Here is a 16,448-nt window from a genome sequence, read left to right on the forward strand (position 1 = left end):
TTGTATGTTTGAATTTTTTATTTTTGGAATTAACAAACATGCACACACAAACGAAACAAAACAAAAACAAAACATGACATCAATCAAGAATACACAAGTTATATTATTAGTAAATTGTTAAAATAATAAAATAAAAAAACAATTTAAAAAAATCTGCAAAAACTTTATTACTATTTTAATAACAAAAGAAAGTTACTGTTTAATAAATTACAATTATAAATAAAGAAAAAAGGGATTAAGAAGATTATAAAATTACAGATGATAGATTTTCTTTTCTAACATGCTTGAAAAAAAAAGACAGTTTAACAGGTTACAATTTAAGGTATAATCAATGTACAGAATTAAATAATGATGTTACATTTTCTCTGAACCTATTAACCTAAATATGATCCTTTTGTAACAGCAGGTAGCTTTCAGCATCAATAATACAGTTCTTTAAATTTTTAACGTCAATATCACTGATATGAAGCACTAAGAAAAAAGAATCATAACATTCTTAACAGAAAAGTTTTTACAACTGCTGACAATCAACACAATTCTCAAAAATGAAATCATTATGAGAATAATGTAAAAAGACAAATGATAAAATTTAAATATGAAATAATACAATACAATATGGTGGATGTTATTTGAACAAACTGGAGTATTATTGTCAGAGAGATTACTGAGAATTTTACAACGTTTAGAGCTGTATTAGATTATATAAAACTTCAATATATGCCAGCTGGATTTCTCCATCAATTAACTGCTAATTATTGAGGACCACAGAAAAAATTCATAAAAGTTGATTTGTTCCATAATAACAATAATAAAATATTACCTGACAGTTTGATAACATTACAGTTTCATGAAAAAGTTTGATTAAGTGGTCACACATCACCCTTAGATTATCTAACTGTTCCTTCAGACAATACAGTACCCAGATGGTAATTGGATCTGTCCAAATTTTACCATCTGGATATTGTGTGAAATAAAGTGTTTGAAAAATCTGGATACTATTTATACTATCAGTGAATGCCCAAAAGATTTTCCAAAAGGTCTCTAATTAGAGTTCAAAAAATGTAATCTTAAAATTCTGTAACTGTAACATATACTGCCTAGCTAGCTGATCAATGGATGTTAGAAACTGATAAAATATTTAAGAGATATTGATTGATTATAACTTTCATTAACATGAAAAAACCCCTGATAATTATTCATGATAAAAAATGGTTTTATTTTAATTAGCCTTTTTAAACTAATCTTGAGTCTATGATTGAAATTTACGGTTCATAAATTTAATCAACACAGTTTTTAATATCAATACATATTGTTATAATTTAATTACCATTATTAATTACTAACAGTAATTAAAGAACCAGGTTAAAACGGTGAACTTAAGATATCAATATAAATAGTTTCATCACTATAAGCTGCAGAACTGGTGATCTTAATATAACACTCTGAGCAGTGAAAACTGTAAACAACAGATATGGTGATATCATTCTCAGTTTATACTACAGACAAGGAAAGGGAAAGTCACGTCATTCTTTTAAGAGATTTAATTTAAATCTCAAATAGTAAAAATAGGTTGAAATAAACATCTAAAAATTTGTAGACTAGTTTATCAAATTATCCTATCCTTTATGTCGTAGTAAAATTTCATCTTGGCTAATCACCTGCACATTTTGAGTTGGGAGTGAGTAATTTATGAAAACAGAGGTATTATTTGAATTCTAATATAATATTAATTTAATAACTATATTTTAAAAATAAATTACAATCCTGGATGCTTGTGAGAATTGTAAAAGTAAAAATTAATTCTAAAAGATTATTGTCTTCATTACACAAGTCTCAACAAGAATGAACCAGTTAACTGAAGATAACCTTTCCAAATGAAGCTTTGTATTAAAAACATACTTCCCCAGGTTTATTAAATAATTCATAAATCTTTAGAAATATTAAAATAAATTAAGAATAGCTATTCATTTTTAACTTTTATTGTACAAAGATTATAAACGTAAGTAACAACACTACTGTGAAAATATAACCTTTTTATGTGATTTTTTTTTATTATATAAATATGAATTAAGTTTATATTTTATAGCAGCTTAATTATTATACTACTAGTGAAAATAATAGTACTGCTCAATAATGAAACTGTCTTATACAAGGGTCTAGCAGAATGATCTGATGATTTTGTAGTCATCGTTATGTTGGCATAACTGCCAGTGAGAAGGCAACACGATTGAACTGCCTAACACTAGTCATACATTTTAGTTGCCATCAAAATTTGGTTGGGTGAACAACATACGTTTGTGATTGAAGCCTATTTAAAAATAACAATTCCCTTTATCACTATACAGTGTTTATTTTGCAGACATTTTAATTTAAATCAAAACATGTTTGTTTCCAGTCAGAATACAATATTACTGTGGGTAAAAAACTTTTGAAACACATCTGCTTTAAAAATGAAATCAACTGGATGAAAATGCCGTGTGAGAATGGCTGAAAATATTGATGCTTTAAGGTTAGTTGTAATGGAGTTTCCATGATGTTCTACAGCAAGGCTGTTGACTGTTGTACTAGGCATTTCTGATCAAAGTGTAAAATTCTCCATGACACCCTTCAGTTTCACCCATACAAAAAAATGTTACTGCAGGAACTCAGTGTAAATGACTGGGTGCTCATAAAGTAGTATGAAAGTTCATCCTAAAAAATGTCTGTTACAACGCAATTATTTTTTCAAGAGACAACATACATTTTCACTTCTCTGAATGTGTCAATAAATAAAATTACTGTTACTAGGCTGCCAATAACCTACAAGAACTTAAATGGTAACCACAGTCAATATGTTAAAAGTGGTGTGGAGTTTCAAAATTCAGCATAATAGCCCATATTTTTTTGGAATCAAGTTACAAAGTAACAATAATGGCTCATCGGTATGTAATAATGTTATGTGACTTTTTGCTATCAAAACTTCGATTGAGCTTCATGATGGAAGAATTTTGTTTCAACAAGGTGGTGTCACCACACATATGGCGAGTTTCCTTTGACAAACCTTTTCAGGATGTTTGATTTCAAGACATGGCAACATTCCCTGGCTGGCGCGTTTGCTACTTTTCCTTCGGCAATCTTAAAGATTAAGTCTACTGTCGTTAACTGCGCTCAATTGCAGAACTAAAGGAAACCATTCAATGTGAAATTGCAGCAGTTCCACGAGCGATGACAAATTTTAGAAAGAGGTTAAATGAGTGTATGAGGAAAAACAGGAAATATTTGGATGACATAATTTTCAAGTAAGTATGGAATAAATAAAACTGTACAAATTGCTTTTTAATTTGATACATTAAACCTTGTAATATTATGAAATACATTTTTTTTTGTCCCTCCAAAATCATAGTTCATTCTGCTGAACCCTGTGCTACAATAATGGAATATATTGTCCTAAGTTTAACATTAAAATTATTTTTCTCTTAAAATCTATTAATTCTGAATTAACTGGAAAGAATAAAGATGGTCAAAGTAACTGTTATTTAAATATTAATCACAAACATAAAAATAATAATTATTAATAACACTAGCATTTTATCACAAAAGAAAAAGCTTGTCTTTGGAAACTTCTATTTTATTAAACATCTGATAGAATACTGAGTTTCATACTATAATAAAAAAGTTTATTGATTTCTTATTATTGTTGATAGTTATTTAAGTAGTTTAATTTATTTAAGAAAACCTGTAGTAATTAAAGGAAATTATAATGAAAAGCACCTGACTGTTTTCATTTGTCTTCCTGGTAACGCTATTTCACTGTTCAACATCATTAAGACATATTATAAAATAATTATATTTAAGAATCAAATTTAACAGTTTTATCTCCATTTTTAAATATTAAAAAAAATTGTGTACATCATGATCTATGAAATCAATCATCAAATTGAAACGATGTTTTAAACTAGCTTGTACATAATTGAGTCAAAGTTATTAATGGATGAATAAGTCAACTTATTCAGTATATAAATTATGAATGGCCAAAGTAGTCAATGCCTATTCAGAAGAAAAAAAATTGTATGACTAAAATACAATTTACAATTGAAAATTGTGGATACTTTCTATCTTGGGAAAGGAAAACATCAAGATTAAAGATGTAGAAAATAGGAGTGATTATAGAGATATATGATAAAAGGAATAAGAACCCTAAGGGTCCTTTTGATGAGATCTGAATTTTAAATGGAATAAAGAAAGAAAGCACATGTACTTAGAATGAGAATTGTAAAGAAAGGAATATGAACAACAAAAGAAATAATAATGCTTATGCTTGATTCTATGAGACTGGAGTGAATTAAAAAAAAAAACATATACAGAGTATACTTAAAAGGTGAGGCGGCCAAACTCTAGGAAGTGATTCTACTCTGCAAACTTTAGAAAAAATATCCAGTGAACATAGGCCTGCAAACGCATATTTTTCTGTTTGTCTGCCAGTTTGCAATAACATTTTGTACTTTAAAGTAACATTTTTTAATATGGGGAAAAATTAACTATAGTTGTCAAGAAATTTCAAAATTGGAGTTGTTTCAATTTTTCAAATCAAAATCAAAAAATGCTTCATAGTTTTTATAATATTACAAAATTTGATAAATCTAATAATTCCTAAGATATTTAAGATTGAAAGATTGAAACGATTGCAATTTTGAAATTTGTCGATGAAGATTATGATTATTTTTTCCTATTAAAAAATTTTAGTTATGTTATTGCATTATCTCCAACCATTCTTGAAAAATAACTTTTTTAAAAAAAACACAAAATGGCAGACAGACAGAAAAATATGCATTTGCAGGCCTATGTTCACTGGCCATTTCTTCTGAAGTATGTTTCTAGTAGTAGTGTAGTAGTAGCACTTCCTAGAGTTTGACTTAATCTTTTAAGGACACCCGGTATATGTACCATATACAGTAGTCCAGGCTATCTTTTTATAAAGCTTATAATCTATTTTAAGTATTGTTAAAAACATTTCCAAGTTGATTTCAATAAATTATTCATTTCAAAAAATTACTATTTTGCTAAGACTTTTTTTGCATATATTTTAACAATATTATTGCAGTACGTGTAGTTTAGTAATTTCAGTAAAAATTGCTAAAAGGATTGTGAACGAAAGAAGAATTTCCTTTAAAACCAATGATAATCTTGGCTATTTATTAAAAAAGAATAGAGCTGCTACAGAGAAACAAATATGATAAAATTTTGAAGTTTCAAAAGTAAAAAAGAAAATTTAATAAAAGCACCAAAAGATATTAAGGTAATAAATACATACATCCACAAATACAATGAGAATTTACAATTAAATTTGGTATAACAACAAAACAGAAAAATATTATCAATTAAAATATAACATGTTAAGTGGTTTGGACAAAAACAATTTTTTAAGTACTCTCAAATTTTACCACATCAAGGGATCTGAATTAAAAATTGGATTTTTAAAATGGTCACCTAAATGATGACCATTTTGAAAGTCTTTAATTATTTTACATGATGAGACTAATAAACAAAGAATAAGATCTTTACTATGTTCTATGCATGCATAAAGTGACTATATTTTTGTCAAAAACAGATAACCAAGAATGCCAGCAGTTCCCGTAAAATTCTACTGTCTTTCAAACCCCTTTTCCATTGCTTGGTAAATGAGATTATTAACAATATTATACACGTTCCATAACAGTATTGTCATAACAGAAAAAAATTCCAATTTTTTTAAATAACAAAAAAAACCTGCCGTAATGAAATAAATCATGGGGAAAGTTTTAAAAAATACTGAAATGGCAGATAAAACTTATAAATTTTTAACAAAGCAATGAAACAGGGAAACTGAAACTCTCATCAACAATGCATAAAGAACAAGGTAATAAAGCAAAAAACTCAGTTTTCTCCATTAAGTGGTAGACATAAACCATGAGGTGTGGCTATTAAATAATGAGACTAATGCTGTAAAATATTTTATTTTTAATTTATATGTATTTAGTTATTATCTCTTTTAATACACACCCCTCCTCTATCCCTACAACGGTCCATGCAAATTTTCCATTGTTCGAAACAGTGCTGGAAGTCTTCTTCTGTGAGCTCTTTCATGATGCGTGCTGCTTTTTCTTTCACAGCTTTAACAGCCAGAAATCTTGTACTTTTTCAATGCAGATTTGACCTTGGAGAACAGATAAAAGTCACATGGTGCCAGGTCAGGCAAATAAGGCGGATGGTCTAACTGGGATGAAATACTTGGCTAGAAACATCTTGACAGACAATGCAGTGTCAGCCGATGCGTTGTCATGGCTTTTTCTTCCACAATTTGAGTCATTTTTTCACAGAGTTGAGCAAGGACCGCAAGGTAGTAATGTTGATTAATAGTTTGACCTTCAGGAACTCAGTGAAGGTACACAATTCCAAGAATATCTAAAAAAACAATCATCATTGGTTTGAATTTTGATCATCATCTTCAACATCTTCTCGGCCTTCTTGGAAATACTTAAACTACTTAAAAAACCGTAGCACATGATAAACATTCATTGCCATATACTTTTTTGTAATAAAGGATAAGTTTCAGTAGCGGTTTTTCCAAGTTTCATATGAAATTTCACAATTCTTTGTTCTAATAAAACATCATTTTTTCAGAAAAAAAAAACCAGATGTTATCCAAATGAAGACCACGGCCAGACTAATATGTCTACAGAAAAACTGGAATAGCAACAATCAAAAGAGAAGGCTTCACGCTACACAGCTGTCGGTCATACAGATTTGGCACATGCATAGTTCTTCTGTAGCAGCATTAGTCTTGTTATTTAATAGCCGCATCTCATGTAGTAATTACTTAATGAAATGTTATTGTAGCAAAAAAGCCATATCCACATGTTAACTGTTATTATTTAAAAAAATAAGAAACACGTAGAAGAAAGTTATCACTTACCATTCTTTGTTATCACTGGCCATCAATTTTCTTGTTTCTTCCTCCTCAGATGCCTGGGGCGGCTGGTATGTAATCTCCGAAACTGGACCATACTGAGCGGCCACCAACAAATCCGTAGAAGGGTTCAGTGTCATTATCTAGCGGGACATGACATGCGAATGATATATGACATGTATGATAGCATGATGTGTGGCAAAACACAACAAAACAACACAAAAAAAAAACAAAATAAAAATAAAGAAAAATTTAAATAAAAATATGACCAAGCGATGTGACAGGAAGCAGACAAAAGATGGTGGTGTCACAAACAAATTATATATATAAAAAGTAAATAAATAAACTGAAAGTAAATAAATGTGAGAAGATAATATATAAATATAACAAGTTACAACAAAATGTATTCAAAACTTACAGATATAATGCAAGTTCACAACATACATAAAATATCAATGAAAATACTGGACATTATAAATACTGGATGCCTTTACTTGGTGAAAATACATCATCAAAGATTAGAAAATGAACATTTTAAAAAAATATATTTTTAAGTTAAATTTGTTAAAACTGATTTAAATAGATTTGATAATTTTTTTTTGTAAACTGCAATCTGATTTTTTTCTCTCTGTATATTACCTATGGGAATTTTCAGTTTCTTTTAAGTCAAGACTGTATTTTTAAATATATAGATAATGCTCATGCCTATAGAATGAATGAGGAGCAATTAATTAATGATAAATATAATCATATTTGAACAGAAATAAAAAATTTTTTTTTTATTATTTCTTTTATAGAAAGTTTGAATTTCTCTCTGTCATCATGAATCTAACTTTAATTTTGTAAATCGCATGTTCATTTAAAATTTGATGAGAAAAATGACGGTGAACCCCGATTTGAAACTAGATTGTGGATACTGGTGTTCTTTGGTGGTTGGGTTTCAATTAACCACACATCTCAAGAATGGTCAAACTGAGACTGTAAAAGACTACACTTCATTTACTATAATACATATCACCCTCATTCATCCTCTGAAGTAATACCTGAACGGTAATTCCTGGAGGCTAAAAGGAACCCTGGTTTTGAGATAACAACAATTTTGGTTGCTATCAATATTACATAAAAAATGAAATGAGAGAAAAAGTAAACTTTTCAAATTCTACTTTGACAACATTTTTCATTAAAATAAACAGTAATAGTATTCAACAGCAAATAACATTTAAATTTGGGTGCTGAAAGATGAAATCTAATACAGCACAAGTTGTAAAAAGCGATTTGCTTACAATTAATTATTTAGTTCTACAAAAGAATAAATTTTCAACATACACTGTACGATTAATCAATTTTAAACAAGAAAGAAAAATGTGCTTCTGCAAAAACGGTTCATTTAATTGCATAAGGAGAAACTATTCAATTTCTTTAAACAATTTCTTAAAGATTAAGTCTAAACTTAAATGTAGAATAAAGCACTCAGTAGAAAATAAATCATTGATACTTGGCAAATGTCCAATATTGTCAAAGAAATACTATATTTATCACTAATTAAAAAAAAAAAGCTATACGCTACACTAACACTTCTATTTGTTTATTTTGTAAGTTTGCTTTGTTCTTTTTAGAAAACAAAGCACTTAGAACTAAATATACAATTAGTAAATCACGACAGAATAAAATATTTCCCTATTTCACAAAATGCATGCACTACAAAAATTCTAATTCTATAAAAAAGCACACTAACTGTGCAAATGACATTTATAAACTAAATGAAATTTAAAAAGTACATAAACAATTTTACATGAAAATGTAGTTTTATTATTCATGTCAATTATTTTTTTGTTCAAAGTTTACTTTCTCGAATTAAAATTGTAAAATACTGCTGCATTATTTAAAATAATTTTACAGCCAGTATCATTTCCCAAATTTCATTAAGAAATGAAAGTCTTAGATTGCAGGTTTCTATATTAAAAAAGAATAAGTTTTGATAAATTGTTTTTTCAACATAATGTCTCTTTAATATTTATTTCTATGAAAGAAAAGCTGACTGTTTTGTATGATATTTCAGAAGTTTTTTGATATTTATTCAGCTTCGTTAACTTATGGACTCGGCCAAGTGTAACGTAACCTTTATTTACTTAGCGAGCATCAATGCATTGGTACAAAATTATTAAATACAGGTTTAATATAGAATGGAGATTTCTTCGAGGAAATTGAGGTTCAAAGAAAGCTTGGTGGTTCAGGAAGGAGGATGGTTACCCATTGATCAAGAACACCTTTAACTGAATTTTTGTGCTGAACAATTATTTTAACAACATTTTCAGATCTACAATAAATTATATACAACCCAACTATCCGAAGATATAAATAAATCATTTTTATTATGGAAGAAAAGTAAAAGAGATGGCTGGAGAGGTTTTTAGCAAATACATTCAAAATTGTTAAAATATTTTTTCTACAATAAAATGTATCCACTACCTCTAATAATAATGTGATATTCAATATATATTTAATAAATAAAATTTTATCTTATATGTTGAGTTATTTTTTATTGAAGCACTTTTAAAGCGTACACTTTTTTATTAGCAGTAATTGATTTTTTTAAATATTAATTTTATTTTCAAGAACGCATACAAAGCTATAAATAAATAAAAAAATCAAACTACACATATCACTTTAAACATAGAAAAATGTAGCTCTTTATAATTAAAAGATATGTAACTTTTAAAGTAACAGTTAAATTAATGTAATAAAATAGTATTTCACACACATGAAAAACTTCAAATAATAAAAAGTACTAATAATATAATGATCAATCAAAATTTAATAACTAGTTCATATAAAGTATACATATCTAATATTTAGTTAAATTTTTTTTAAGATACTAAATTAATAATAATTTGTAGATAAAACAAATGACTTCACTAGTAACAAGATACTGACTGAGTTAAACTACTTTTTAAATGGTTAATTATTTTTGAGTAAATTATTGCTAACAAAGTAATGTAGTAAATTACAAATCAAAAATTTAGTATAAAAGGTAAAATTTTTATCATTTATTAACTTATGCTTCAACAGGTTTATAAAAACTTTATAAGTATATTCCTCCGATTAAAATAATGAAAAAAATTCATATAAACATGGATATGAAATGCTTTGTTGGTGAAAATTTTTCTTTGATTTTTGCCGAACTTGATAGTTTAATAATTCTTTGAATTAAAAATAAAGAAACATTCCAGAACTGTATCTTCAGTATTTTTTTCAACAATTTAAGGCAAAAACGCACTATTTTGGGCTGAATGTAAATTTTCTTACATTAAACAAATAAAATTTTATAGCAAAATTTGAATAACTAAAATCAATTTAGTTTTGTTCCCAATCTTCATAGTGTCATCTTGGCCTCCGTAGTATGTTAGCAGTAATGTCCTGATTTCAAATCCATGTAATTTTTCATATGCTACAAAATTTCCATTTCATATTTCCAAGACAAACACTTTGAGCTTATGTGGTGAATTATCATTAAAAAAAAAAGTTTTTGAAAAGATATAAACTTGGAAATTTGAACTTTATTTAAATAGAACAAACTACCACAATATGGTATAAATATTTTTCAAGTTTAAATTAAACCAAAAACATTTTTGATATTCTAAAAAATTTCAGAAACAGAACTACTACAACAACAAAAGTAATATAAAAAAATTGTGATGCAATTCAGACAGCTAACAAAGAAAATTTATACCATGCAGAACATTGTGTTTGACAATTGGCTGATTGTGTAGTAAGAATTTGAACATTTTATGCAGTTGTTAAGTTAATGTTATTTTCTTAAATTTGCACTTTTTTTGGGTGGTTAACATTACATTGTAATATCGAACAGATTTTTGGTTTGATCTAAAAACTACAACATTTTCTGCCACATTTTGGTCTTTTTTGCTATAAATAAGTCAAAATTTTAAATTCCAATCTGTTATCTTGCAATACTTACATGGATTTTACTTATATAAATTTACTGAAAATTAACTTTATACAAATTTTTTATTTGTTTTTTATTGACAAAATAAACTTGTCAAACCTGAAAAGGAATATTTTTCGACTCCAAATTTTATGATTTTTAAAAAAATTTCTTGTAAACTACTGTAGGTTCTGGTGTGAGAACCATTTATTTTTAAATTCAATTTTCAGGTCAAAAAACTTGCCATAATCTTCTCCCATAGTTTGCATCTCAAGAATGCCAAGGAAGCAACATTTCATCATTTGAACATAAATAACAACAACATTTTTCAGTAGCTGTACCTCAAAACAAAGTATTTTTTAACCCATATTTATACAAACCAAAATTTAGCAGGAATCTCTAGAATATTGTCTACGTAAATCATAAACTTTCCAAGATGATTGCAAGAATAAATGGATGAAAAGGGAACTAATTAAACCATAATTATAAGAGACTCTGTTTAAGAAATTACATTTAATTAAATTTTTATTAAGAACAAACTTATGACATATATGAGTAGATCTATTTAATATTTTTGAAAATATTTAAAACGTATATCAACTGATAATGATAAAACATGAATAATAATTATGATGGTAGATCTATATACAAGACTTGAAAAGAATATAAAAAACAAATGCTTAAAATTCAACAAGTTGAAGTTATATTCTCTTTTAGTTAAATATATTGTAATAGAATTATGAATACTTTTTATTGAACCACATGCAGCTATTGTCTGGATCTGTATATACAGATGTACATAAATATAACCATTCAAAGAATTAAAATAAAAAAAATTCCCAACAGTAATATAAACTAATGGGAAAAATACTTCCTAGTAACACTAAGTAATGAAATAAATAAAAAATACTAATGCTATAATTAAACCTAAGGAAAATTTAATAAACATTTAACAGGGAAAAAACAAATTAATTGAACATTCATGAATCAATTTATGTGTAATGAAATACCAAATTGCCTAGACTAAAATTTAAATTGTCTGAACAAAAAATGAGATAAATTAGTTAAGATTAGGAAACATAGTGTATCAGAAAATGAAGATCCTTGCTATTTATATCAAATAAGGATGAGTGAAGCAAGATTTATATATATATAAACAACAGTTAACAGAAAGGAGAAAACAAAAAGCTACAGAATTTTAAAAACGCCAACAATGCTTCAAGACGGTTATGAATCAGTTGAAGTGATGCATTACGACTCTACTTCATATGTTGGAAGACCAAGCATAATAATGATCAATAAAAGAAAACAAGTAGTTAATTAAAAAAAATCAAGGCTAACTATTGAGTCACAAATCTTAACACAGTTTATGTAAAACTATATTCACTAATACTTTGAGAATGAGATGAATGGGCAAAATTTATTCTTAAGTTGTTGAACTATTTCTAAAAATTGTATTGAAAGAAACTGCTTTGGAAATGATAAATGAAGTTATTAATGATCCAACGTTGCTCTGAAGCATTTAAACTAACAGCAATTTAAAGGTTAACAGTACCGATATCAAAATAAAGCGTTTAATCAACTCAAATGGAAGTAAAGTATGCAATGATAAAAAAATTATTTTAATAGCTTGTTAAATTTTTTATGTGACTCCATTCCATAAAATTTTATGATTAGGTGGTTTACTTAATAAAGAATACTATCCAGGCATTTTACACGGTTTAAATAAAACTATCAGTAAAAAAAAAAAAAACCTGCAAAATCTATAGAAGAAAAGTGCTTGGATATTACTACACATAACTCATTCATTAGATATATGAAAATTTTAGTCCAAAACAAAACAATAATTGCAGCAGATGTGGTGATTTTTTCTCTTCCTGGGAATGAATAAACACCCAAACAATTGAAAATATTAAACAAATATTGTCAAGGGAATTAAAGACTACACTGAAAAATTCATTCTAGAATTGTTTCTAAGATTAGAAAACTTTTAACATAAGAGTGTTTAATGCGATAGAAAGATTATTTTGAAAAATGATGACATAAAAATAGATAACTTAAGAGATATTTTTAAAAAAGTTGCTTTTATTTAAAATTGGGAAAGACCTACTGAAATTTATACATCTAAAAAAAAAAGCTTGTCAGAAATAAAAATAGAAAAAGAAATGTAGAAAAATGACATGAGCATATTGCTATTGAATGTGACTAAAGTACTCCGGAATGCCAAAGCATTATTTTGCTACTATGTTTGATGAAAAAGAAAGGAATGAGTATTATTTTTTACCCAAAATTTTGTAACTATTTCTTAAAATTCTTGGAATATTAGAATGACATTATATTATTCTATTTATCATTACAGCATAATAATCCTATACTTCCCACAAAGATGACAAAAAATAATGAAAATATTTTCAAATTTTTCATATAGATACTGTAGTTATTGATTAAAATATTTTCCATGTACATCTGAAAAAAACTTAATCGGATCACCAGAGGGACTTTCTCTATAAAATATAACAGAATCAAAGAAATAAGTCTACTTGATAAAAAGTAAGGCTTGAATTGAGAACCTCCAACAAAGCAGTTCATATTAAAATCTCACAAGATGTTCTGATTATGGAAGATCATACATTAAGGTATGATGCTGGAATAAATAAATAACTAAAGGAAAATATCTGTAGGATACCGTACATATTGAGATAAAAAACCTTTTATTTCAGATGCACTGTTTGTATTTTTGTGTATGCCGAAGTTATTTTTGTGTAAGTATTTTTGTGACTAAGCCGATGATATTTTTGTTTCTCTAATATTTTATGTGAATATAATACATCATAAACTAATAACTATATTAACTGAATAATATATTTTTGAAATGAAATTAAACAAATAATAATTTAAAAATATTACAAAGAAAAAATTTGAAGTATAGTATGTAGACAAGTGTACATAATTAGTTTAGACACACTCTTTTGATGTTGTAATAAAAAATATGTTATAACATCATTCATATTTTTTAACATATAACCTACATAAAGTAAACTATATGTTCTATTCGTTTATCATTTAAGAATTGTTTAATTTTAGTATGACAGAGATAAAAGAATGTATTTTCACAATAATTTTTAAACAATCAGAAAAAGTTGTAATCCATTCTCTTACTGAAACTTAGACATGCCATGATTTAAGCTATTTTTATAAAACAAAAAAAAAAAATTCACAAAAGAAATTACTTAAAATTTGTAACAAGATAGCCATTTTGATTGTTAAATAATCAGCAAAGATACTAAGGAAATATTATACACAAAATAAAAACGTGAAAGATAATGAAGAAATACTAATTAACAAGTATTTCTACCACGCTTTATAAAATAAGATTTTCAAAAATAAAAACATAAAACTTCTTTTTTTTAAAAATCCATGACCATTAGTAGAAGATCTTGTTTTGTAATTGTTAATTCAAATTATTACCTCTTTAGTTTAATTTTTAAACAGTAATTCCTCCATGTCTAGAGATGGTTGTTTAACATCGACATGGCTGTTTAGTTTTAGAGTTAAGTATTTTAAACAAATGAGGAATATCTTTATAAAGTAAAGACCGCTGGGAAATTTCTCTTCTTAAGGTTGGCAAACCTGTATTGTTCATGGCAATGCTAGTAATGTACTCACTGCATTGTTGACTGTAAGTTGTCATGTTGTAGTATCTTTGATTAGGTGTGAGATAAAATGATAGGAAGATCGATGTTGCTGTTGACTGTGAAATACGTGGAGTCGTATGTTTTTTAAACCATCAAAATGTTAAGCCAGCTGAAATTCATAAGCAGTTAGTTGCTGTGTACGGTGATAATGTAATGAATGGAAAAACCATCTGAAAATGGTGTGAAAGGTTTAGAAATAACGGAATTAATGTGCATGATGAAGAACGTTGGGGGAGGCCCTCAATAATCACCGAGGACTTGTTAAAACGCGTTGATTATGAAATCAAAAAAGATCATCACTCAATGATTTCCAACCTGGCTCTTCTTTTTGCTGATGTTTCAAGAGCTGTTACTGGTTGCATTGTTCGTGAACAATTAGGCTTCAGAAAGGTATGTGCATGTCGGGTGCCGCACGTCTTAACAGAACATCACAAAAAAAAATCTGAATGGGATCTGCTTTGGAATTTTTGATGTGCTACACTGAAAAAGGTGATGAGTTCCTTAACTCAATTGTTACCGGTGATGAAACATGGATTTCGTATTACACACCAGAGAGAAAAAGGACAGCCAGATAAATGACTCCATCCTCAATCACCAACCAAACCAGAAAGGTCAAGCCACAGCCATTTGCACGCAAACTGATGGCCACAGTCTTTTGGGATTGGTTTGGCATACTGCTGATTGATTTCATGCCATGTGCAACAACTATAAATGCACAACTCTACGTAGGTTACAGTGCGCCATTCAAAATCAGCTATGTAAGCAGCTGGCTGACGGCATCATCCTGCTGCATAATAATACATGTCCACATGTGATTTACTGGGAACATTTGAATGGGAAATTTACGATCACCGACCATATAGTCCAGACTTAGCTGCTTCTGATTACAATTTGTTTACGAAATTGAAAGAATTTTTGAGTGGTAATCAATTTGCAGGTGACAATGAACTTAAAAATGCTGTTAATCAGTGGATAAATGGACTAGCGGCAGAAGAATACAACAACGGTATGTCGCTACGATAAATGTCTTAATTCATGTGGCGATTATATAGAGAAGTGGTATAAGGTATGTAGTTTAAAAGAAATAAAAAATATATATAAAGTTTACAGAATACAATTTTTTTCAATGAAACAGTCTTTCCTTTAGAGATAACCTCTCATACTTTTTGAGCACTTTCTTGTTTTCTCTAAATTATTTCGGTTAACTGTTTAGCATAATTCTTTCTCTGTATTTGAAGACATATTTTTAAAAACTAAATAAAAGACAGAAATGTATTAAATTTGTTTTCTGAGATTTGTTTAATTATTTCTATTTTAAGATGAAGATTTTCCATTTTTTTATCTTATTTTTTTCTGCTACTATTATTTTTTTTAATGTAATATAATTTAGGTATTAAAGATTCCTCTTAAAAAGTTGCTAGAAGCCTAAAAATAAAACCAATGAATTTTTCAATATACCTAAATTTATTAACTAATTTACATATATATTTACATTAACATTTCTAATCACTATTTATATTAAATTTCAACAAATTTGTTGTACTCTTGGACTACTAACTGATTCACTTGTATGTTATTGCTGATACCTAGCAGCTTTATTGATTTGGGATCCATAGTCAGATGTTCCTTATTTCTGTACCACGACTATCAGTAGCTAGTTACATTTCGGATGGTAAGGACAAAACGTATTGATAATTGGAATTAATATTGTTGCCCAGCAATGGAGTGTTCACTGGAACAGTGTTGGGGGTGCTGTTAGCAATAAAAATATTCTCGGTCTGGCCGAACCTTTAACTGTGAATCTCCATGGGAAGGCATGCATTAATCATCTGTGCTATTCTGACATATTTCCTAAAATATAAAGACAAACAGAAACCCACACACA

At 27.7% G+C, this 16,448-nt stretch overlaps 1 protein-coding gene across 4 annotated transcripts in view; it reads right to left on the reverse strand.

Annotated features, from left to right (window-relative positions):
* LOC142329688 (uncharacterized) overlaps nt 1-16,448 on the reverse strand; it is a 69,646-nt gene that overhangs the window by 5,671 nt on the left and 47,527 nt on the right. For all 4 annotated transcript variants that reach the window (XR_012757565.1, XR_012757563.1, XR_012757564.1 and 1 more), the window contains exon 3: nt 6,932-7,068. Coding sequence is in view for 1 of the 4 variants with exons in the window: in XM_075374388.1 (XP_075230503.1) it covers nt 6,932-7,068 (137 nt within the window). In the remaining 3 variants the exon portion in view is untranslated. The remainder of the gene's footprint in view (nt 1-6,931; nt 7,069-16,448) is intronic.

Source organism: Lycorma delicatula, chromosome 9, assembly GCF_047948215.1.
Source record: "Lycorma delicatula isolate Av1 chromosome 9, ASM4794821v1, whole genome shotgun sequence".
NCBI lineage: Eukaryota > Metazoa > Arthropoda > Insecta > Hemiptera > Fulgoridae > Lycorma > Lycorma delicatula.